Raw genomic sequence first — 24,087 nt, 5'->3', positions numbered from 1 at the left:
CCCCTCTGACAACCTTCACCACCCACCCCCTCTCCCCCGGACCTCCGCCCTTCCACCTACCCATACCCCCCCGCCACCCCCCACTCATCCCACCCCCTTTCCCCCTTCACACCATCCCCGACTCCCCTTCACCCCCCCCTCTCCCCCCTCACCCCCTTACCCCCTTCCAGCTCCCCCGACTCCTCCTTCACCCCCCCTCTCCCATCACCCCCTGACCCCCCTCCCACCTACCCACCTTGCCCCCCGACCACCCCCCACCCATCACCCCCCCCCCCCCCTTCACCCCCCCTCTCCCCATCACCCCCCCCCGGACCCCTCCCTCCCACCTACCCATCCCCCCTTCACTTCCCCATCCATCACGCACCCCCCTCACCCCCCAACTCCCCCTCCCCTACAACTACACCTTTCACTCCCCCCTCTCCCCCTCACCCCCCCGGACCCCCCCCCTCCCACCCTACCCATTTCCCCCCCGACCACCCGCCATCCATCACCTCCTTCCACGCCCCAACTCCCCCTCCCCCCTTCACCACCCCCCTCCCCCCCCAGCGACCTGTCCCACCCTCCCACCTCCAATGATCTGTGACACCATCCCTGGTAGTCCAGTGAGGTGAGGTGGGTCGAGGGGAGGGGTCTGCTGGAGGGAGGGTGGGCGGGGTGGGTGGGGGGGTGGGTGATTGCGAGCCGGGGTAGAGGGGAGGGTGTCGTTGGTACGGAGATGGGAGGGTGGAGGGGGATTGTGAGTGAGTGGCGGGGGGGGGCGGATGTGGGGAGGGGGGGGGAATCTCTGCCTGCGTGAACGCCTCTGCCCCGTCCCCCGGCCGGGTTTCTGAAGAGCCGATGAGCGCGGCAGCCGCCGAAGTTCCTACTCCCTGCTCGCCAAGACCAGCTCTTCCGCAGCCAGTTTGGTGGAGGAGTGTTCCTTCGTCAGTGATCGCCACTCCAGCCTCGAGTTCTTCGATTGCTGTGTCCAGAAGGTAGAGTCTCCTCGCCTCCCCTCCCCTCCTCCCCTCCCCCCCCCTCCCTGTGTTTTGCTGCTCCCACTCTTCTGCTCTCCTCCCCCACAGGTGGACGTTGACAGAACTGATGCCGTTCGTCCTCATGGAGTTAGACGAGTCTCAGAGAAGCGAACACACCATCATCCTCTAGACCCTTTTTCATCAACCCCGCCCCGAAGCCCCCCTCTCCCCCCGACGGCCAGTCCCCCCCTCAGCTGTACAGGTACCCCCCCCCGAGTCCACCCCGCCTAGTCCACCACCCCTCCTAGTCCACCCCCCCACCCCCCTCTTTGTCCACAAATCCCCCTTCCACAGTCCACACCACCTGGCTCTCCCCACACTGTCCCTGCAACGTACAGAATAGTGAAAGGCCTGGATGGAGTGGATGTGGAGAGGATGTTTCCACTAGTGGGAGAGTCTAGAGTCTAGGACCAGAGGGCACAGCCTCAGAATTAAAGGACGTCCCTTTAGGAAGGAGACGAGGAGGAATTTCTTTAGCCAGAGGGTGGTGAATCTGTGGGATTCTTTGTCACACAGACGGCGGTGGAGGCCACATGGTCAGTGGATATTTTTAAGGCAGAGATAGATAGATTCTTGATTAGTGCGGGGGTCAGGGGTTATGGGGAGAAGGCAGGAGAATGGGGTTGGGAGGGAGAGGTAGATCAGCCGTGATTGAATGGCGGAGTGGACTCGATGGGTCGAATGGCCTCATTCTACTATCACTGATGACTGCAGTACTAACTCTCCCCACACTGACCCCCTCTCTCTCTCTCTCCCAGTTATGAGGGGTTCCCATCGCTGAGGGCCGAGCTATTTGAAGACCCGCGGGAGCTGCCCAAGACCCAGGCTGGCCTGGGCCAGACCCGGGGTAGTGCCCCCAGTAGCCCAGCCCCCCGCCGCCCAAGCAGGTAATGTAGACCACCCCCTCTATCCCCTCTCTACCCCAACCTCCCCCACCCCCTTCCCCCACCTCCCCCTCTCCCTCCCCCCCCCTCCCCAACCTCTCCCTCTCTCTCCCCCCTCTCCCTCCCCCCCCTCCCCAAACTCTCCCCTCTCTCTCCCCTCTCCCCCCCCCCCCCCCCCTTCCCCCCCCCCCCCCCCCCCCCCCCCTCTCTCCCCCTCTCCCTCCCCCCCCCCCCCACCCCCCCCCCGCCCTCCCCCCCCCCCCCCCCCCCCCCCCCCCCCCCCCCCCCCCCTCCCCCACCCCCCCCCCCCCCCCTCCCCCCCCCTCCCTCCCCCCCCCCCCCTCTCCCCTTCTCTCCCTCCCTCCTCCTCTCGTCCCTCTCTCTCCTCTCCTCTCGGCCCCCTCTCTCCCTCTACTCTCCCTCTCCTATCCCCCCTTCTCTCACTCTCACTCTCTCCTCCCCCTCTCACCCTTTCCCTCTCTCTCTCCCGCTCTCACCCCCCCTCTCTCTCTGAGTGTGTGGTTGCTGTGGTGACAGTCTCTCTCTTTCTCTCTCTCGCTATCTCTCTCTATCTCTCTCTCTGTCTCTCTCTCTCTCTCTCTCTCTGTCTCTCTCTCTCTCTCTCTCTCTGTCTCTCTCTCTCTCTCTCCTCTCTGTCTCTCTCTCTCTGTGTCTGTCTCTCTCTCTGTCTCTCTCTCTGTCTCTCTCTCTCTGTCTCTCTCTCTCTCTCTGTCTCTGTCTCTGTCTGTCTCTCTCTCTCTCTCTCTCTCTGTCTCTCTCTCTGTCCCTCTCTCTCTGTCTCTGTCTCTCTCCCTCTGTCTCTGAAAAAGTTATTTTTATAACAATCAAACCGGTTCGCGTCTTAATAAACAGACAACTCACAAATTGTTTGGTCGACCAGTTCAAAACTTTACTCATTACCGGCCGAAGAGGTGGCAGGAACCTCAGTCAAGTTTTGTCACCTCAGCACATTCCACAAACATTAGTCATGGTCAGAGGTACAGAGAATAAAGGTTTCTACAGAATGCATCACATCAAAGGCATCTTGTCATATGGTACATATCTTACATATTAAAGACATCGGCCATTTGTCAATACCCCTTAGTGAGATCAATCTGGCTACCACTCTCATCACTTCACCCCTCACAAACATCGGACATTTGGTGCAAGGCATTTTACATATTAAAGACATTGGCCATTTGTCAATACCTCTTAGTGAGACCAACCTAGCTTCTTCTCTGCTTCCACTCTCGTCAAATGGTAGCAAATGTTATAGTTATTCATTATCTCAACACACAGCAAACCTAGACTTACCTTTCTGTATCAATCTACTGAAGAAAAGCCTGATTTGAGACTAAATATGAGCTGTCAGCTAGCCCAGGAACCAATTTAATATCTTATATTTTTAACTTAATTCAGCCTTATCATCTCTCTCTCTCTCTGTCTCTCTCTGTGTCTCTGTCTCGCCCCCACAGGAGCTGCGCCTGGCACAGAAGGTGGCACAGAAATACTCTGAGGTGGGCGACATGTGGGCCAAGTGGCTGCTGGCCCAGTGCTACGCACTGTGGTTCATCTACCTGCCCACCCTGGTCCGTGCCCGCGGCCACGCTCTGCGTGTCCCAGCCCTGCACGCCGCGTACCAGCTGCTCAACAAGATGCAGGCCCGCAAGGTGCTGCTGCCCGACGAGGTGGGTCTGTTGCCCCACCGGCACCACTCCCACCACTCCCCCACAGTCCCCCCCACTCCCCCACCGTCCCCTCCCCCACAGTCCCCTCCCCCACCGTCCCCTCCCCCACTGTCCCCCCCCCCATCGTCCCCCCACCACTCCCCATCCCCCACTGTCCCCATCCCCCACCGTCCCCCCATCCCCCACCGTCCCCTCCCCCACCGTCCCCCTCCCCCACTGTCCCCATCCCCCACCGTCCCCCCTCCCCCCACTCCCCCTCCCCCCCCCCCCCCACTCCCCATCCCCCACCGTCCCCTCCCCCCCACCCTCCCCATCCCCCACCGTCCCCTCCCCCCCCACTCCCCATCCCCCCACCGCCCCCTCCCCCTCCCCCACCGTCCCCTCCCCTCCCCCACCGTCCCCCCCCTCCACTCCCCATCCCCCCACTGTCCCCTCCCCCACCGTCCTCTCTCCCCACTGTCCCCTCCCCCACCAACCCCGCCCCTTCCCCCACCGTCCCCCATCCCCCCACCGTCCCCTTCCCCCCCACTCCCCATCCCCCCACTGTCCCCTCCCCCTCCCCCACCGTCCCCCTCCCCCCACTGGTCCCCATCCCCCCACGTCCCCATCCCCCCACCGTCCCCCAAGAGACCTCAACAAGATGCAGGCCCGCAAGGTGCTGCTGCCCGACGAGTGTGGGTCTGTTGCCCCACCGGCACCACTCCCACCACTCCCCCACCGTCCCCCCCACACTCCCCCACCGTCCTCTCCCCCACGTCCCCTCCCCCACTGTCCCCTCCCCCCTCGTCCCCACCACCACTCCCCATCCCCCCACTGTCCCCTCCCCACCGTCCCCCCTCCCCCACAGTCCCCCCCCACTCCCCCACCGGCCCCTCCCCCCCCGTCCCCCCACACCCCCATCCCCCCCCTGCTCCACCGTCCCCCCTCCCCCCACAGTCCCCTCCCCCCCCACCGCCCCCTCCCCCACCACCGTCCCCCCCACTCCCCATCCCCCACCGTCCCCTCCCCCCACTGTCCCCATCCCCCACCGTCCCCATCCCCCACCGTCCCCTCCCCCACCGTCCCCCTCCCCACCACCCCCCCCCATCCCCCACCGTCCCCATCCCCCACCGTCCCCCAATCCCCACACCGTCCCCTCCCCCACTGTCCCCATCCCCCACCGTCCCCTCCCCCACAGCCCCCCCCTCCCCCCCACTCCCCATCCCCCACCGTCCCTCTCCCCCCACTCCCCATTCCCCCACCGTCCCCTCTCCCCCCACTCCCCATCCCCCACCTGCCCCCATCACCCTCCCCCTCCCCCTCCCCCCCCCCTCCTTCCTTCCCCCCCAACCACCCACCCTCCCCCCCCCCTCCCCCCCCCCCCCCCCCCCCCCCTCCCCCCCCCCCCAACCCCCCCTTTTCCCCCCCCCCCCCCCGCCCCCCCCCCACCCCCCCCCCCCTCCCCCCCCCCCCACCGTCCCCCTCCACTCCCCATCCCCCCACCGTCCCCCCACTGTCCCCTCCCCCACTGTCCCCCTCCCCCACCGTCCTCCCTCGCCCCAGCTGCTGAACAGGATGCAGGTCCGCATTACAGGTGTGTGTGTGTGTGATGTTACAGTGTGTGTGTGATGTTACAGTGTGTGTGTACCTGTTACAGTGTGTGTGTACCTGTTACAGTGTGTGTGTACCTGTTACAGTGTGTGTGTGTACCTGTTACAGTGTGGTGTGTACCTGTTACAGTGTGTGTTGTACCTGTTTACAGTGTGTGTGTGTACCTGTTTCCAGTGTGTGTTGTGCCTGTTACAGTGTGTGTACCTGTTACAGTGTGTGTGTACCTGTTACAGGTGTGTGTGTACCTGTACAGTGTGTGTGTGTACCTGTTACAGTGTGTGTGTACCTGTTCCAGTGTGTGTGTACCTGTTTCCAGTGTGTGTGTGTGCCTGTTTACAGTGTGTGTGTACCTGTTACAGTGTGTGTGTACCTGTTACAGGTGTGTGTGTACCTGTTACAGTGTGTGTGTACCTGTTACAGTGTGGGTGTACCTGTTACAGTGTGTGTGTACCTGTTACAGTGTGTTGTGTACCTGTTACAGTGTGTGTACCTGTGTTACAGTGTGTGTGTACCTGTTACAGTGTGTGTACCTGTTACAGTGTGTGTGTGTACCTGTTACAGGTGTGGGTGTACCTTTTACAGTGTGTGTGTACCTGTTACAGTGTGTGTGTACCTGTTACAGTGTGTGTGTACCTGTTCCAGTGTGTGTGTGTGCCTGTTACAGTGTGTGTACCTGTTACAGGTTGGGTGTACCTGTTACAGGTGTGTGTACCTGTTACAGTGTGTGTGTACCTGTTACAGTGTGTGTGTACCTGTTCCAGGTGTGTGTGTACCTGTTACAGGTGTGTGTGTACCTGTTACAGGTGTGTGTGTGTACCTGTTCCAGTGTGTGTGTACCTGTTTACAGTGTGTGTGTACCTGTTACAGTGTGTGTGTGTACCTGTTACAGTGTGTGCGTACCTGTTACAGTGTGTGTGTACCTGTTACAGTGTGTGCGTACCTGTTACAGGTGTGTGTGTACCTGTTCCAGGTGTGTGTGTACCTGTTACAGGGGTGGGTGTACCTGTTACAGGTGTGTGTGTACCTGTTCCAGTGTGTGTGTACCTGTTACAGTGTGTGTGTACCTGTTACAGTGTGTGTGTGTACCTGTTACAGTGTCTGCGTACCTGTTCCAGTGTGTGTATACCTGTTACAGTGTGTGTGTGTACCTGTTACAGTGTGTGTGTGTACCTGTTCCAGGTGTGCCACCGGACGCTGATGCAGCTGTGCGGTCAGTACGGTGAGCCGGTGTTGGCCGTCCGCGTGCTGCACGAGATGAAGAAAGCCGGCATCGTGCCCAACGCCGTCACCTACGGCTACTACAACAAGGTGGGCACGGGGGGCAAACCTGTTCTCCCCCACCCCCCCCCTCCTGCACTACAGTTGCACCCACCTCCCCCCCCTTCCCCACATCAGCAGTGGACTCATCGACTCTGCTCTCCCCCCCCTTCTCCCCTCCCCCCAGGCGGTGCTGGAGAGCAAGTGGCCGTCCCGCAGTCAGGGCGTGGGGCGTCTACGGTGGAGCAAACTGCGCAACGTCGTCATGGCAACCGCGCAGTTCCGGCGGCCCCTCCGCCAACGGCAGGAGAGACTCCTTGGTGAGTGACATCCCCCCCCCTACCTCTCTCCCCGACCCGAACCCCCCCTCTCTAACCCTCCCCCTCCCTGAACCCCCCTTCCCTGATCCCAAACCTCCCCGAACCGTCCCACCCCCTGATCCCCCCACACCCCTGATCCCCCCCCCACCCCCGATCCCCCCCCACCCCCTCTCTCCCAACATCACCCCTACCCAACCCCTCTCCACCCCTCCCTCTCCCCAAATAGGGCCAGAAGGAGGGGAGGGGGGTCACAGATTTGGGGAGAGGGGGTCCAGGGACCAGAGGGGAGAGGGGAGAGGGGTGCAGAGAGACGGGGGGGGGGGGGGAAGGAGGGGTTTGCAGGGACGGGGGGGGGGGTGTAAAGGACAGGGGGGGGGGAGAGGGGGGTTACAGGTATTGGGGGGGTTGTAGGGGCAGGAGGGGGAGGGGGTTTCTAGGGACAGGGGGAGGGGGTGCAGAGGCGGGGAGGTGTAGCGGGGGGAGGGGGTTACAGTGATGGAGGGAGGGGGTTGCAGGGATTCGGGGGGGTGTAGGGGCAGGAGGGGAAAGGGTTACAGGGATGGAGGGAGGGGTGCAGAGACAGGGGGGAGGTGTAGGAGGGGGAGGGGGTTTTATCGCCCCATTGATTTACACCAGCCCCCCCCCCCCCCCCCCCCCCCCCCCCCCCCCCCCCCCCCCCCCCCCGTACAGGGCGATCCCATGAGGAGGGTGTGCGTGTGGGACCCCGGGGCCTCCTGCAGCGAAACACCACCTGGGCGGGCAGTGCCAGCAGCCTGGAGTCCTGGCGCACGTCCACGCCATCCCTGGTGAAGAGCCGCAGTGCCAGCTGTACCCGTGAGCTGCCCCCCCTCTCGCCACGCGACGGCCTCGCCAACGGCCCCGCCAACTCCCCGCCGCTCGCCAAGCCGGTGAACGGCAGCCTGGTGCCGGTGCCGGGGGCCGCAGGGGCCGGAGGGGGCAAGGCGGGCACAGAGGTGACCCCCGGCCGGACCAGGCCTCGCAGCCGCGGGCTGTCGGGGAAGATCCACAACTTACTGACCGCATCGGCCAACCGGAGACCCCCCCGCGGCAGCAGCAGCAGCACCGGGCGCTTGGAGCCCGACGTGACCGCACCCTCACCCTCACCCTCACCCGCACCTGCTGTACCAACCGCACCAACGCGCTCGCCGGGCAACGAGAGTCAGGTGAGAGGGCAATGTCGCCAACACCACTTCACACTGGCTCACATGCTTGGCGTGCGTGTGTTTGATTACCTGCCTGTATTTGTGTGTGAGTGTGTGTCTGTTTGTATGTCTGCCTGTATGTGTGCGTGTGTGTGTATGTCTGTGTTTGTTTGTGTGTGTGTATGTGTGTGAGTGTGAGCGTGTGCGTGTGAGCGTGTGTGTGTGTGTGTGAGCGTGTGTGTGTGTGTGTGCATGTGAGCGTGTGTGTGTGTGTGAGCGTGTGTGAGTGTGTGTTTTGTATTTCTGTGTTTGCGTGTGTGTGTGTGTGAGTGTGTGTGTTGTGTGTTTGTATTTCTGTGTTTGCGTGTGTGTGTGAGTGTGTGTGTGTGAGCGCGTGTGTGTGTCTGTGTGTGTGAGCGTGTGTGAGTGTGTGTGTGTGTGTGAGCGTGTGTGTGTGCGTGTAAGAGTGTGAGTGCGTGTGTGTGAGCTTGTATTGTATTGTATTGTATTGTATTGTATATCTTTATTGTCATTTCCTGAGTATTCGCATACCCAGAGGAAACAAAAAAACGTTGCTCAACCAGTGTCCATTCAGTGTGCATGAAAAAATAAATAGAAATGAAAATAAAAAATACATGTCATGAACAAATTTAACACTCTACTAAACATTCAACAGCCGTTCCGACCGGCAGCGGCACGACAGTGGCTCTGCTGCAGTGTGGGGGTTTGTGCGCGATACTTGGCAGGGGGCAAAGTCCATTTAACAGTCTTATAGCCTGTGGGAAGAAGCTGAGGAGCATCCTGCTGGTTTTGCAGCTAATGCTCCTGTACCTCTTCCCAGATGGGAGGATGGAGAAAATGTCATGCGATGGGTGGTAAGGGTCTTTGATGATGGAGATGGCTCTGTTGATACATCTCTTCCTGTATATGTCCAGCAGGAAGGGGAGTGGAGCACCAATAATCCTGCTTGCGGTCTTCACTATCCTGTCCAGTTGGTGCCGTTCGTACGCCTTGCAGCTCCCGATGGGGGAGGGGGGGAGGGAGATGGGGGAAGGGGGTGTCATATGGGGGAGGGTCGGGGAGGGGTATGTGGGGGTGGGGACAGAACCTGGCCGGGAGGGAGGGGTATATGTGGAGTGGGGGGGGAGAGGGGGGTCTGTGTGTTCCCCCCTGATCCCGTGTACCCCCCCCCCCCCCAGGTGCTGCTGTCGAGCTGCTCCCCCTGCACGGGCTGCGGGGTGCTGGTCTACGACGAGGAGATCATGGCGGGCTGGGCAGCCGACGACTCCCAACCTCAACTCCTCCTGCCCCTCCTGCAGGCCGCCCCCTTCCTGCCCCTCCTCAACGTGGACGTACAACCCTCACACACACCCTCACACAGGTAGGAGCAGACGTGCCCCCCTCTCGCCCCCACACCCCCTCTCTCCCCCATGCCCCCCCTCTCTCCCCCACACTCCCCCTCTCTCCCCCACACACCCCCTCTCTCTCCCCCACACCCCCCTCTCTCCCCCCCATACCCCCCTCTCTCTCCCCACCCCCCCTCTCTCTCCCCACCCCCCCTCTCTCCCCACCCCACCACTGTCTCCCCCGTTGACTGTGTGTTTGTGCAGGGGTGCTAATGAGGGGGTTCGTGAGTCGGGGCCGGGTGTGGTGGGGGTTCCGTGCTCCCCCCGTACTGAGCGACCCGCGGGCACATGCTGGACGAGGAGGTACTGACGGGAGACGGGGCGGCGCGGTGGAGCAGCACGTTGGTGAGTGCCCACCCCCCGACCCTGCCGCGACCTCTCACCCCCGACCCCGCCACGACCCCTTACCCCCGACCCCCGCCGTGACCCCTCACCCCCGACCCTGCCGCGACCTCTCACCCCCCGACCCCGCCGTGACCCCTCACCCCCGACCCTGCCATGATCCCTTGCCCTTTACCCCACCGCGACCTCTCACCCCCGACCCCGGGGCACTGGGTTCAATACGGACCTCTCACCCCCGACCCCGGGACACTGGGGTCAATGACGGACCTCTCACCCCCGACCCCGCCGTGACCCCTCACCCCCGACCCTGCCATGATCCCTTGCCCTGGACCCCACCGCGACCCCTCACCCTGATGCACCGTCTCCCGACCCTAACTCTTGCCCCCCCTCATTACACCCAGACACGTCACCTGACCTCTCTCCCCCCTTAGACTACCCCGAATCTGACCCCTCTCCACGCTCTGACCCTCTTCCCCTCCCCCCAGCCCTTGCTCCCTCCCCCCATGCCCTTGCTCCCTCCCCCATGGGCCTCTCACTGGACAGGGCCCTCGCCCCCCCCTCCCCCACCTGAACCCTACTTGCCCCCTCCGCTGATGTTGTCTTTGCCCCCACAGGCGTGGGTGCGGGGGCGCGGGGAGGTTCGGGGGCCACACCGATCCACGCTGCCCTACCTCAGCCCCCTGGTCCTGCGCAAGGAGGTGGAGAGTTTGCTGGAGAACGAGGGCGAGGCTGTACTGGGCCAGACCGAGCTGCTGCTCCTTCACCCCGTCCTGTACTGGAACCTGCTCTGGTACTTCCAGCGGCTCCAACTGCCCCACCAGCTGCTGCCCCTCCTGCTGGCTGCCCGCCATGGGGGCACGCTCACACAGGTACGCACGCCTGGCACACACAGGTACGCACACCTGGCACACACAGGTACGCACGCACACACAGGTACGCACGCCTCGCACACACAGGTACGCACGCCTGGCACACCCAGGTACGCACTCTCACACAGCTACGCACGCCCGGCACACACAGGTACGCACGCTCACACAGGTACGCACGCACACACAGGTACGCACGCACACACAGGTACGCACGCTCACACAGGTACGCACGCCTGGCACACACAGGTACGCACGCTCACACAGGTACGCACGCACACACAGGTACGCACGCACACACAGGTACGCACGCCTGGCACACACAGGTACGCACGCCTGGCACACACAGGTACGCACGCTCACACAGGTACGCACACACACACAGGTACGCACGCCTGGCACACACAGGTACGCACGCTCACACAGGTACGCACGCTCACACAGGTACGCACGCTCACACAGGTACGCACGCCTGGCACACACAGGTACGCACGCTCACACAGGTACGCACGCTCACACAGGTACGCACGCACACACAGGTACGCACACACACACAGGTACGCACACACACACACGGTACGCACGCACACACAGGTACGCACGCACACACAGGTACGCACACACACACAGGTACGCACGCTCACACAGGTACGCACGCTCACACAGGTACGCACGCTCACACAGGTACGCACGCTCACACAGGTACGCACGCTCACACAGGTACGCACGCACACACAGGTACGCACACACACACAGGTACGCACGCTCACACAGGTACGCACGCTCACACAGGTACGCACACACACACAGGTACGCACACACACACAGGTACGCACGCTCACACAGGTACGCACACACACACAGGTACGCACACACACACAGGTACGCACGCTCACACAGGTACGCACGCTCACACAGGTACGCACACACACACAGGTACGCACGCTCACACAGGTACGCACACACACACAGGTACGCACGCACACACAGGTACGCACGCACACACAGGTACGCACGCACACGCAGGTACGCACGCACACGCAGGTACGCACGCACACACAGGTACGCACGCACACACAGGTACGCACGCACACACAGGTACGCACGCACACACAGGTACGCACGCCCACACAGGTACGCACGCACACCTGGCACACACAGGTACGCACGCACACCTGGCAGGCACACACAGGTACGCACGCACACACCTTGCAGACACATGCGGGTACACACACACACAGGTACGCACACACTTGGCACACACACACACACACAGAGGGGGGGAGACAAGGGATGCGGTGCGCGGGGGGGGGTGGTGTGTGTCGGGTTGGGCATGCTGTGGGGATGAGCTGCCAGCGTGTGCGTGTTGTTACAGGAGCCCGTGGCCTTGGCGTGTGGCAGTAACACGCCTCTGCGTGTCCGTGTGCTGTGGGACGCACTGAGCATCGAGCCCGACTCCCGGCCCCCCCTATACGTGCTGTGGAGGATGTACAGTGAGTCCCCCTCGCCCCACCGTCTGGGGTGCAGGATGGGTGGGTGTGGGTGCAGGGTGTGGGTGCAGGGTGTGGGTACAGGGTGTGGGTACAGGGTGGGGTGTGGGTGTGGGTGTGTGGGTACAGGGTGCTGTGGGTACAGGGTGCTGTGTGGGTACAGGGTGCTGTGGGTACAGGGTGCTGTGGGTACAGGGTGCTGTGTGGGTACAGGGGGCTGTGGGTACAGGGTGCTGTGGGTACAGGGTGCTGTGGGTACAGGGTGCTGTGGGTTCAGGGTGCTGTGTGGGTACAGGGTGCTGTGGGTACAGGGTGCTGTGGGTACAGGGTGCTGTGGGTACAGGGTGCTGTGTGGGTACAGGGTGCTGTGGGTACAGGGTGCTGTGGGTACAGGGTGCTGTGTGGGTACAGGGGTGCTATGGGTACAGGGTGCTGTGGGTACAGGGTGCTGTGTGGGTACAGGGGGTGCTATGGGTACAGGGTGCTGTGTGGGTACAGGGTGCTGTGGGTACAGGGTGCTGTGGGTGTGGGTGCAGGGTGTGGGTGTGTGGGTGTGGGTGCAGGGTGTGTGGGTGCAGGGTGTGGGTGTGGGTGTGGGTGTGGGTGCAGGGTGTGGGTGTGCAGTGTGTGGGTGTGGGTGCTGGGGTGGGGTGTGGGTGCTGGGTGTGTGGTGTGGGTGCTGGGTGTGGGTGTGGTGCTGGGTGTGGGTGCTGGGGTGTGGGGGGTGGGTGTGGGTGCTGGGTGTGGGTGCAGGGTGTGGGTGTGGGTGTGCAGGGTGTGGGTGTGGGTGCAGGGTGTGGGTGTGGGTGCAGGGTGTGGGTGCAGGGTGTGGTGTGGGTGCAGGGTGTGGGTGTGGGTGTGGGTGCGGGTGCGGGTGTCAGTGTCAGTGTCGGTGTCGGTGTCGGTGTCGGTGTGGGTGTGGGTGCGGGTGTGGGTGCAGGGTGTGGGTGCTGGGTGTGTGTGGGTGCAGGGTGTGGGTGCAGGGTGTGGGTGTGGGTGTGGGTGTGGGTGCAGGGTGTGGGTGCGGGTGTGGGTGCGGGGTGTGGGTGCGGGTCGGGTGTGGGTGCAGGGTGTGGGTGCAGGGTGTGGGTGTGGGTGCAGGGTGTGGTGTGGGTGTGGGTGCAGGGTGTGGGTGCAGGGTGTGTGGGTGTGGGTGTGGGTGCGGGGTGTGGGTGTGGGTGCAGGGTGTGGGTGCAGGGTGTGGGTGTGGGGGCAGGGTGTGGGTGCAGGGTGTGGGTGCAGGGTGTGGTGCAGGGTGTGGGTGCAGGGTGTGGGTGCAGGGTGTGGGGTGCAGGGTGTGGGTGTGGGTGCAGGGTGTGGGTGCAGGGTGTGGGTGCAGGGTGTGGGTGTGGGTGTGGGTGTCGGTGTCGGTGTCTGTGTCGGTGTCTGTGTCGGTATCGGTGTCGGTGTCGGTGTCTGTGTCGGTGTGGGTGTGGGTGTCGGTGTGGGTGTCGGTGGCGGTGTGGGTGTCGGTGTGGGTGTGGGTGTGGGTGTGGGTGTGGGTGTCGGTGTGGGTGTGGGTGTGGGTGTGGGTGTGTGTGGGTGGGTGCAGGGTGTGGGTGCAGGGTGTGGGTGCAGGGTGTGGGTGCAGGGTGTGGGTGTGGGTGCAGGGTGTGGGTGCAGGGTGTGGGTGTGGGTGTGGGTGTGGGTGCAGGGTGGGTGCAGGGTGTGGGTGCAGGGTGGGTGGGGTGCAGGGGTGTGGGTGTGGGTGTGGGTGTGTGTGGGTGTGGGTGGGTGTGGGTGCAGGGTGTGGGTGCAGGGTGTGGGTGTGGGTGCAGGGTGTGGGTGACAGGGTGGTGTGGGTGTGGGTGCAGGGTGTGGGTGCAGGGTGTGGGTGCAGGGGTGTGGGTGTGGGTGCAGGGGTGGGTGTGTGGGGGGTTGGGGTGTGGGTGTGGGTGTGGGTGCAGGGTGTGGGTGCAGGGTGTGGGTGCAGGGTGTGGGGTGCAGGGTGCAGGGTGTGGGTGTGTGGGTGTGGGTGCAGGGTGGGTGTGGGTGCAGGTGGGTGGGTGCAGGGTGTGGGTGCAGGGTGTGGGTGGGTGTGGGTGCAGGGTGTGGGTGCAGGGTGTGGGTGTGGGTGGGTGTGGGTGCAGGGGTGGGTGTGGGTGCAGGGTGGGTGTGGGTGCAGGGTGTGGGTGGGTGCAGGGTGGGTGTGGGTGCAGGGTGTGGGTGCAGGGTGTGGGTGCAGGGTGTGGTGTGTGGGTGCAGGGTGTGGGTGGGGGTGTGGGTGTGGGTGCGTGGTGTGGGTGTGGGGTGTGGTGCAGGGTGTGGGTGTGGGTGCAGGGTGTGGGTGCAGGGTGTGGGTGCAGGGTGTTGGGTGTGGGTGCAGGGTGTGGGTGCAGGGTGTGGGTGTGGGTGCAGGGTGTGGGTGCAGGGGTGTGGGTGTGGGTGCAGGGTGTGGGTGCAGGGTGTGGGTGCAGGGTGTGGGTGCAGGGTGTGGGTGTGGGTGTGGGTGCAGGGTGTGGGTGCAGGGTGTGGGGGCAGGGTGTGGGTGCTTTTTGCTGCAGGGTGTGGGGTGTGGGTGCAGGGTGTGGGTGTTGGGTGCGGGTGTGGGTGCAGGGTGTGTGGTGCAGGGTGTGGGGGTGCTGGGTGTGTGGGTGTGGGTGTGGGTGTGTGTGGGTGTTTGTGGGTGTGGGTGTGGGTGGGTGTGGTGTGGGTGTGCAGGGTGTGGGTGCAGGGTGTGTGGGTGCAGGGTGTGGGTGCAGGGGGTGTGGGTGCAGGGTGTGGGTGCAGGTGTGTGGGTGTGGGTGCGGGTGTGGGTGCAGGTGTGGGTGCAGGGTGTGGGGGTGTGGTGCAGGGTGTGGGTGGGGGTGCAGGTGTGTGGGTGTGGGTGCAGGTTGGGTGTGGGGTGCAGGGTTGTGGGTGTGGGTGCAGGGTGCGGGTGTGGGTGCAGGGTGTGGGTGCAGGGTGTGGGTGCAGGGGTGTGGGTGTGGGTGCAGGGTGTGGGTGCAGGGTGTGGGTGCAGGGTGTGGGTGCAGGGTGTGGGTGTGGGTGCGGGTGTGGGTGCAGGGTGTGGGTGCAGGGTGTGGGTGTGGGTGCAGGGTGTGGGTGTGGGTGTGGGTGCAGGGTGTGGGTGCAGGGTGTGGGTGCAGGGTGTGGGTGTGGGTGCAGGGTGTGGGTGCGGGTGCAGGGTGTGGGTGCAGGGTGTGGGTGTGGGTGCAGGGGGTGTGGGGTGGGTGTGGGTGCAGGGTGCAGGGGTGCAGGGTGTGGGTGCGGGTGCAGGGTGTGGGTGTGGGTGCAGGGTGTGGGTGTGGGTGCAGGGGGTGTGGGTGTGGGTGCAGGGTGTGGGTGCAGGGTGTGGGTTGGGTTGGTGTGGGTGCAGGGTGCAGGGTGTGGGTGCAGGGTGGGTGTGCCAAGGGTGTGGGTGTGGGTGTGGGTGCAGGGTGTGGGTGTGGGTGCAGGGGTGTGGGTGCAGGGTGTGTGGGTGCAGGGGGTGCAGGGTGTGGGGTGCAGGGTGTGGGTGCAGGGTGTGGGTGCAGGGTGTGGTGTGCGTGTGCAGGGTTTGTGGGTGTGGGTGCAGGGTGTGGGTGCAGGGTGTGGGTGTGGGTGCAGGGTGTGGGTGGGGTGCAGGGTGCAGGGTGTGGGTGTGGGTGCAGGGTGTGGGTGCGGGTGTGGGTGTGGGGTGGGTGCAGGGTGTGGGTGTGGGTGCAGGGTGTGGGTGCAGGGTGTGTGGGTGCAGGGTGTGGGTGCAGGGTGTGGGTGCAGGTGTGGGTGTGGGTGTGGGGTGTGGGTGGGTGCAGGGTGTGGGTGCAGGGGTGTGGGTGTGGGTGCAGGGTGTGGGTGCAGGGTGTGGGTGTGGGTGCAGGGTGTGGGTGCAGGGTGTGGGTGTGGGTGTGGGTGTGGGTGTGGGTGTGGGGTGCAGGGTGTGTGGGGTGGGTGGGTGCCGGGTGTGGGTGCTGGGTGTGGGTGTGGGTGCAGGGTGTGGGTTGGGGTGGGTGTGGGTGCAGGGTGTGGGTGCAGGGTGTGGGTGCAGGGTGTGGGTGCAGGGTGTGGGTGTGGGTGCAGGGGGGTGGGTGCAGGGTGTGGGTGTGGGTGCAGGGTGTGGGTGCAGGGTGTGGGTGCAGGGTGTGGGTGCAGGGTGTGGGTGCAGGGTGTGGGTCTGGGTGCAGGGTGTGGGTGCAGGGTGTGGGTGCAGGGTGTGGGTGCAGGGTGTTGGGTGCAGGGTGTGGGTGCAGGGTGTGGGTGTGGGGTGCAGGGTGTGGGGTGTGGGTCTGGGTGCAGGGTGTGGGGTGCAGGGTGTGGGGTGGGGTGCTGGTGTGGGTGCAGGGGTGTGGGTGTGGGTGTGGGTGCAGGGGGTGGGTGGGTGCAGGGTGTGGGTGCAGGGTGTGGGTGTGGGTGTGGGTGCAGGGTGTGGGTGCAGGGGTGTGGGTGTGGGTGCAGGGTGTGGGTGCAGGGTGTGGGTGCAGGGTGTGGGTCTGGGTGCTGGGTGTGGGTGCAGGGTGTGGGTGCAGGGTGTGGGTGCAGGGTGTGGTGTGGGTGCAGGGTGGTGGGTGCAGGGTGTGGGTGCAGGGTGTGGGTGTGGGTGCAGGGTGTGGGTGTGGGTGTGGGTGTGGGTGCAGGGTGTGGGTGCAGGGTGTGGGTGCAGGGTGTGGGTGTGGGTGCAGGGTGTGGGTGGGGTGCAGGGTGTGGGTGTGGGTGTGGATGTGGGTGCAGGGTGTGGGTGCAGGGTGTGGGTGCGGGTGTGGGTGCAGGGTGTGGGTCCAGGGTGTGGGTGCTGGGTGCGGGTGCAGGGTGTGGGTCCAGGGTGTGGGTGCAGGGTGTGGGTGCAGGGTCTGGGTGTGGGTGCAGGGTGTGGGTCCAGGGTGGGGTGCTGGGTGTGTGGCATTGACGGGCACCCTGTGTGTTGCAGGCCGGCTGCCGGCTCGGTGCTGGCGGTCGGTGCCACCACTGACGCTGGGGTTCCTGGAGGAGGTGGTGGCTCATGTCGGCCTCAACGAGGTTCACAAGGCCATCGTCCTGGTGCTCGACTCCCCCGCCACACGGCCACGGCGCAGGTAATGTCACCACGGGGGGGGGGGGGGGGGGGGGGGGCAGGCTGACGGGAGTGGAGGGGGAGGGGGTATCTGGTCCCAGCTCACCACCCTCCCCTAATCCTGCCCCTCTCACCCACTCAGAGATGGGAGAGAGAGAGAAAGGGAGAGAGGGGGGGGAGGGGGGTAGAGTGGGGAGAGAGAGAGAAGGGGAGAGAGAGAGTGAGGGGGGGGGGCAGGCTGACGGGAGTGGGAGGGGAGGGGGGTGGGGGTATCTGGTCCCAGCTCACCACTCTCCCCTAATCCTGCCCCTCTCACCACTCAGAGATGGAGAGAGAGAGAGAAAGGGAGAGAGGGGGGGGGGGGGGGGGTAGAGTGGGGGGAGAGAGAGAGAAGGGGAGAGGAGAGAGGTGAGGGGGGGGGGGGCAGCCTGACGGGGGATGTGGGGAACTGACGGGGAGGGGGGAGGGGTATCTGGTCCCAGCTCACCACTCTCATCCCTGCTACACCCTCCCCCTAATCCTGCCCCTTCACCCACTCAGAGATGGAGCGAGAGGAGACGAGAGAGAAAGGGGGAGAAGGGGGGGAGGGGGGGGAGAGGGGAGGAGAGGGGAGGAAGGTTAGAGAGAGGGGGGGAGTGAGGTAGAGAGAGGAAGGAGGAGAGAGAGAAGGGGAGAGAGAGAGAAGGAGAGAGGGAGAGAAGGAGAGAGAGGAAGGAGAGAGAGAGAGAGAGAGAGAGAGAGAGAGAGAGAGAGGGAAAGAGGAGAGAGAGAAGAGAGAGAGAGAGAGAGAGAGAGAGAGAGAGAGAGAGAGAAGGAGAAGAAGAGAGAGAGAGAAGGGAGGGGGAGAGAGAGGGGGGGGGAGGGAGGTAGAGGAGAGGAAGGAGAGAGAGAAGGGGAGAGAGAGAGGGGGGAGAGGGAGAGAGGGAGAGAGAGAGAGAGGGAGGGGGGGGAGGGAGGAAGGTTAAAGAGAGGGGGGGAAAGGGGGAAGGGAGGAAGGTAGAGAGAGGGGGGGAGGGAGGAGGGGTAGAGAGAGATTACAGAGAGGAGACTAAAGGAGGGAGAGAGAGAGAGAAGGGAGAGGGGGGGAGGGGGGGTAGAGAGAAGGGAGCGGAGAGAGAGAGAAGAGAGAAGGGGGGAAGGTAGAGAGGGAGAGTGGGAGGAAGGTAGAGAGAGAGAGAGAGAGAGAGAGGAGGAAGGAGGGAGTGAGAGAAAGGACAAGAGAGAGAGAAAGGAAAGAGAGAGAGAGAGAGAGAGGAAGGAGAGAGAGAGAGAAAGGGGGAGAGAGAGGAAAGGGAGAGAGGGGGGGGAGGGGAAAGGGGGAGTGAAGGGGAGAAGGGGAGAGAGAGAGAGAGAGGGCGAGAGAGAGAGAGAGAGAGAGAGGGAGGGGAGAGAGGGGGGGAGGGAGAGAGAGAGAAGGAGTGAGAGGGGGAGGGGGAGAGAGAGAGAGAGAAAGGGAGAGGGAGAGAAAGAGAGAGAAGGAGAGAGAGAGAGAGAGAGAGAGAGAGAGAGAGAAGGGGAGAAAATAGAGAGAGAGAGAGAGAGAAGGAGAAAATAGAGAGAGAAGGAAGGAGAAAATAGAGAGAGGGGGGGAGGGAAAGATAAGAGAGAGAAGGAGGAGAGAGAGAGAGAGAGGGAAGGGGGGCGAGAGAGGGCGAGTGGGGGAGGGGGTAGAGAGAAAGGGAGAGAGAAGAGAGAGAGAGAAGGGGGGGAAAGTAGAGAGAGAGGGAGAGGGGTGGAGAGGGAGAAGGTAGAGAGAGGGGGGGAGGGAGGTAGAGAGAGGAAAGGATGAGAGAGGGGAGAGAGACTAGTCAGGGGGAGGAGGGAGGGAAATGGAGAATGGGGGTGGGGTTGAGAGGGAGGGAGTTTAGGAGGGACGCCGGCAATGGGGGGAGGGAGAGGGGGGGAGGGGGAGTGAGAGAATGTGGGAGTGGGAGGGAGAGAGAGAGGGAAAGAGAGAGAAGGAGAGAGAGTGGGAAAAATGAGAGAGGGGAGGGAGTGAAAATGAGAGGGGGAGAGAGGGGAGTGAATAATAGAGAACATTAGATTTTCACAACATGGAAACAGACCCTTCGGCCCAACTTGCCCACCCCGACCAACATGCCCCATCTACAATAGTCCCACCCCGACCAACATGCCCCATCTACACTAGTCCCACCCGACCAACATGCCCCATCTACACTAGTCCCACCCCGACCAACATGCCCCATCTACACTAGTCCCACCCCGACCAACATGCCCCATCTACACTAGTCCCACCCCGACCAACATGCCCATCTACACCAGACCCACCCCAACCAACATGCCTCATCTACACTAGTCCCACCCGACCATAGAAACATCTAAATTAGGTGCAGGAGTAGGCCCATCGGCCCTTCGAGCCTGCCCGCCATTCCAATATGATCATCTACCCTCATCCAACTCAGTACCACGTACCTGGCCCTCTCTCCATGACCTCTGATCCCCTTGGCCACAAGGGCCACCCATCTAACTCCCTCTTAATATAGCCAATGAACTGGCCTCAACTACCCTCTGTGGCAGAGAGTTCCAGAGATTCACCACTCTCTGTGTGCCAAAAAAGTTCTCCTTATCTCGGCTTTAAAGGATTCCCCTTCATCCTTTATCCCTATTCCCCTACACTAGTCCCACCCCGACCAACATGCACCCATCTACACTAGCCCCACACCGACCAACATACCCCATCTACACTAGTCCCACCCCTACCAACATGCCCCATCTACACTAGTCCCACCCTGACCAACATGCCCCATCTACACTAGTCCCACCCTGACCAACATGCCCCATCTACACTAGTCCCACCCCGACCAACATGCCCCATCTACACTAGTCCCAACCCCGACCAACATGCCCCATCTACACTAGTCCCACCCGACCAACATGCCCCATCTAACTAGTCCCACCCCGAACAACATGCCCCATCTACACTAGTCCCACCCCGACCAACATGCCCCATCTACACTTGTCCCACCTGCCCGTGTTTGGTCTGTATCCCTCCAAACCTGTCCTGTCCGATCCATGTACCTGTCCAACTGTTTATTAAACGTTGGGATAGTCCCAGCCTCAACTACCTCCTCCAGCAGCTCGTTCCACACACCCACCACCCTCTGTGTAGAAAAAGTTACGCCTCAGATTCCTATTAAATCTTTCCACCGTCACCTTGAACCCGTGTCCTCTGGTCCTCGATTCCCCTACTCTGGGCAAGAGACTCTGCCCGATCTATTCCCCTGGTGATGTTATACACCTCTATAAGATCGCCCCTCATCCTCCTGCGCTCCATGGAATAGAGACCCAGCCGACTCGACCTCTCCCTGTAGCACAGGCCCCTCGAGTCCCGGCAACATCCTCGTAAATCTTCTCCGCACACCCTCTCCAGCTCGACGACATTTTTCCAGTAACACGGTGACCAGAACTGAACGCAATTGATCACCAGAGGTAGATAAAATAACAAGATGGTGGATGAGGCAGCATCTATGGAGCGAAGGAATGGGTGACGTTTCGGGTGGAAGACTTTATCTGACTGATAAAGGCCAACGTGCCAAAGGCCCTTTTGACCACCTTATAGCAAAAGGATTTGAGTTTAGGAGCAGGGAGGTTCTACTGCAGTTGTACAGGGTCTTGGTGAGACCACACCTGGAGTATTGCGTACAGTTTTGGTCTCCTAATCTGAGGAAAGACATTCTTGCCATAGAGGGAGTACAGAGAAGGTTCACCAGACTGATTCCTGGGATGGCAGGACTTTCATATGAAGAAAGACTGGATAGACTCGGCTTGTACTCGCTGGAATTTAGGAGATTGAGGGGGGGACCTTATAGAAACGTACAAAATTCTTAAGGGGTTGCACAGGCTAGATGCAGGAAGATTGTTCCCGATGTTGGGGAAGTCCAGAACAAGGGGCCACACACACAGTTTAAGGATAAGGGGGAAATCTTTTAGGACCGAGATGAGAAAAACATTTTTTTTCACACACAGAGAGTGGTGAATCTGTGGAATTCTCTGCCACAGAGGGTAGTTGAGGCCACACAGTTCATTGGCTATATTTAAGAGGGAGTTAGATGTGGCCCTTGTGGCTAAAGGGATCAGGGGGGTATGGAGAGAAGGCAGGTACGGGATACTGAGTTGGATGATCAGCCATGATCATATTGAATGGCGAATGGTGCAGGCTCGAAGGGCCGAATGTCCTCTACTCCTGCACCTATTGTCTATGTTTCAATGTTATCTACCCGCGAAATTACTTCTGAGGAACTCCAGCTCTCTGAGACAACACTCCCCATTCTCTGTGACATAGAAACATAGAAACATAGAAAGTAGGTGCGAGAGCAGACCACCAGGTCCGTTGAGCCCGCACCGCCATTCGCTCATGGCTGAACACTAAACAGACACACTTACCACAAACAGTAGACACAAGACACAGAACACAAGACACTACCCTCCCCTTTATACCTCTATCACCCCTCTCCACCCCAAAAACCTCGTGATCTCCTGGGGGAGGCAAAAAAACGGATAAAAACCCAGGTCCAATTCGGGAAAAAAAAAACGGGAAACCGGGAAACCGCTCCCTCTCGTTAGCGATCCCCAAACCGATCTCAGCCCAACCAATCGACATCCTGCTGCAATGGTTGGAAACCATGTTCATTAATTCTCATATTCTCTCTTTCTCTACCCTTCTCCTCCCTGCCACCACTTTCAATCTCTCTCTTTCTCTCCTTTTCCTCCCTTGTACTTTCTCTCTCTCCCTCTCTCGCACTTTTCCACCCTCCCTCTCCCACTCTCTCATTCTCACTATCCCTCCCTCCCTCCCTCCCTCCCAGGGTCGTTTGACAAGAAGTACCACTCAGCGTGTGGCCGGCTGGCATCGTCGCTGAGCGCGGAGCAGCTGCGACAGGAGCGTGTCCCCCCTCCCAGCGCCAAGGCCATCGACTGCCGCAAGACCTTCGGGGCTCTGCTCGAATGCTGAGCGGCTGGGGGGGGGGGGGGGGGGCGAGAGAGAGAGAGAGAGAGAGAGAGGGAGGGACGCAGACTGGAATAGGGGCAGAATTAGGCCATTCGGCCCATTAAGTCCACTCCGCCATTCGATCATGGTTGATCTAACTCTCCCTCCTAACCCCATTCTCCTGCCCCCTCCCCGTGCTAATCAAGAGGGGTGGGGGGGGGAGAGCAGGTTCCTGCTGTCTGTACATTCTATATATATTTATATATATTATATTTTCCTGTGTGAGCCCATTGAGAATTGCACTGTGGGGTTGGCTGGCCTCACCCTGTACATACAGAGTATTTAACTTGGGGGGGGGGGGGGTTGGTTGGTTTCAGCCGGGGCTGTGGGGAGCTCACTGCAACTGCCCTGTGATCCAGTCTGTGGAGCTGTGTGAGCTTGTGTGTACAAGTGTGTGTACAAGTGTGTGTGTGTGAGCCTGCCGGTGAACGTGCACATGTATGATGGTGTGTGTGTGTGTGTGCGCGCATATGAACATGCGTGTCTGCCAGCGTGCGACTGCATTGCGGGCATGTGAACACATGCATTTGCCACTGTGTGTGTGTGTAAACATGCACGCCTGTGTGTGTGTGTGTGTGAACATGTATGTCTCTATTTTACACGTATGTCTGCCTGTGTGTGAACATGTGTGTCTGCCTGTGTCCAGACAAACACACACTTTGTGTCAGTGTTTAAATTGTGGGCATTTTTATAACAAGCAAGGTGCATGCGGTGAGTTAGCGTGTGCGTGTGCAACACGTGTGTGTGTGTGTGTGGGGGTGTCAGTGTCTGACGGGCTGCCCAGCATTTACTCTTTAAGTTATTAACCCAGATCGGCAGCAAGTCAGGCACGGGCCGCAAACCCCCCCCCCCACCCCCCCCCCTCAAATCAACCAAAGCCCCCTCCCCCTCTACCAACGCCCCATCCCAAACCCTGACCCCATCTGAACAGCCCGCCTCACCTCGCCATCCGAGAGCGGGCTGCATGAAGATTCCCCCCCCCCCCCCCCTCGTTAGCCCAGCCATCTCCCTTACCCCCACCCCCCCCCCCTGAGATGGGGCGCTGGGGAACTGGACCCTCACTCAGAGCCCCCTCCTCGATTGGAGATGGGGTGGGGGGGGGGAGAGGGAGGGGGACAGAGGCTCCGAAAAATGCCACTGCTTTGAAAGTCCTGCTGATATTTATTGTGTAAACTGTGTAAATAATCTCCAAAGCTGACACTGCCCTGGAGTTGGGGGGGTGGGGGGGTGGGGGGGTGAGGGAGCTTCCCCCCCCCTGCATACAACTAATCCAGGCTGCCATACACAGCGGCCTTTCCCCCCCCCCCCCCCCCTTGCTAAACCTTTCCCCGCCTCTCCCAAGCCCCCATCCACTAGAGCCCCCTTCTTCCCCCTCCTCGCATCCAACCCCAGCTCTCCCCCCCCCGACAGGGCAGAGAGGAGTGGGTTTACTGAGCCAGGTGTAGCCCATGTCTGGGGGGGGGGGGGGGGGGGGGGTAGGGGGGAGATTCAGGGGTCTCTGGTTTTTGCACTGTTCATTGTTACCTTTTGTTCTTATTTACCTGTGAAGCTGCTGAACGATGCGATCTGCCATGTAAAAGCCATCTCATGATCAATAAACCTGTGGCCAGTTGTCACCCGATCAATGTATTCCTTCAAACCCCCTTCCCCCTCCTCCCCGAACAGAGTAACTCAGTGGGACAGGCAGCATCTGTGGAGAACATGGATAGGTGATGTTTCACAGAGTGCTGGAGTAACTCAGCGGGTCAGGCAGCATCTGTGGGGAGAACATGGATAGGTGACGTTTCACAGAGTGCTGGAGTAACTCAGCGGGTCAGGCAGCATCTATGGAGCTAAGGAAATAGGTAACGTTTCGGGCCGAAACCCTTATGGGTTTCGGCCCGAAACGTTGCCTATTTCCAGAAGGATTTCGGCCCGAAAAGTTGCCTATTTCCTTAGCTCCATAGATGCTGCTGCACCATAACTCAGCGGGTCAGGCAGCATCTGTGTGGAGAACATGGATAGGTGACGTTTCACAGAGTGCTGGAGTAACTCAGCGGGTCAGGCAGCATCTGTGGAGAACATGGATAGGTGACGTTTCACAGAGTG

At 61.6% G+C, this 24,087-nt stretch overlaps 2 protein-coding genes across 2 annotated transcripts; both read left to right on the top strand.

Annotated features, from left to right (window-relative positions):
• Positions 1–832: 832 nt before the first annotated feature.
• Positions 833–9,303, top strand: LOC129715784 (C-myc promoter-binding protein-like; the record flags this gene model as incomplete). Its single annotated transcript, XM_055665635.1, has 7 exons — positions 833–974; positions 1,065–1,088; positions 3,376–3,588; positions 6,358–6,486; positions 6,623–6,755; positions 7,446–7,939; positions 9,118–9,303. Coding segments are annotated over 7 exons (1,321 nt in total), but the record flags the coding sequence as incomplete, so codon positions are not given.
• LOC129715782 (DENN domain-containing protein 4B-like) lies at positions 9,249–21,963 on the top strand. Its single transcript, XM_055665634.1, has 6 exons — positions 9,249–9,299; positions 9,529–9,669; positions 10,281–10,535; positions 11,908–12,064; positions 16,869–17,009; positions 21,818–21,963. Exons 2-6 carry the CDS (start codon positions 9,613–9,615, stop codon positions 21,961–21,963), a joined length of 756 nt encoding a protein of 251 aa, XP_055521609.1. The 5' UTR covers positions 9,249–9,299; positions 9,529–9,612.
• Positions 21,964–24,087: the final 2,124 nt, after the last annotated feature.

The sequence above is a fragment of the Leucoraja erinacea genome, unplaced genomic scaffold, assembly GCF_028641065.1.
Source record: "Leucoraja erinacea ecotype New England unplaced genomic scaffold, Leri_hhj_1 Leri_139S, whole genome shotgun sequence".
Classification (NCBI taxonomy): Eukaryota; Metazoa; Chordata; class Chondrichthyes; order Rajiformes; family Rajidae; genus Leucoraja; species Leucoraja erinaceus.
Note: the sequence above shows the minus strand (reverse complement) of the source record. Positions and strands in the feature narration are given on the sequence as shown.

Coding starts and splice junctions, on each gene's coding strand:
- LOC129715782 (XM_055665634.1), top strand. CDS start 9,613: ATGCTGGACGAGGAGGTACTGACGGGAGACGGGGCGGCGCGGTGGAGC. Junction 10,536..11,907: donor ATGGGGGCACGCTCACACAG/GTACGCACGCCT, acceptor GTGTTGTTACAG/GAGCCCGTGGCCTTGGCGTG. Junction 12,065..16,868: donor CCGTCTGGGGTGCAGGATGG/GTGGGTGTGGGT, acceptor TGTGTGTTGCAG/GCCGGCTGCCGGCTCGGTGC.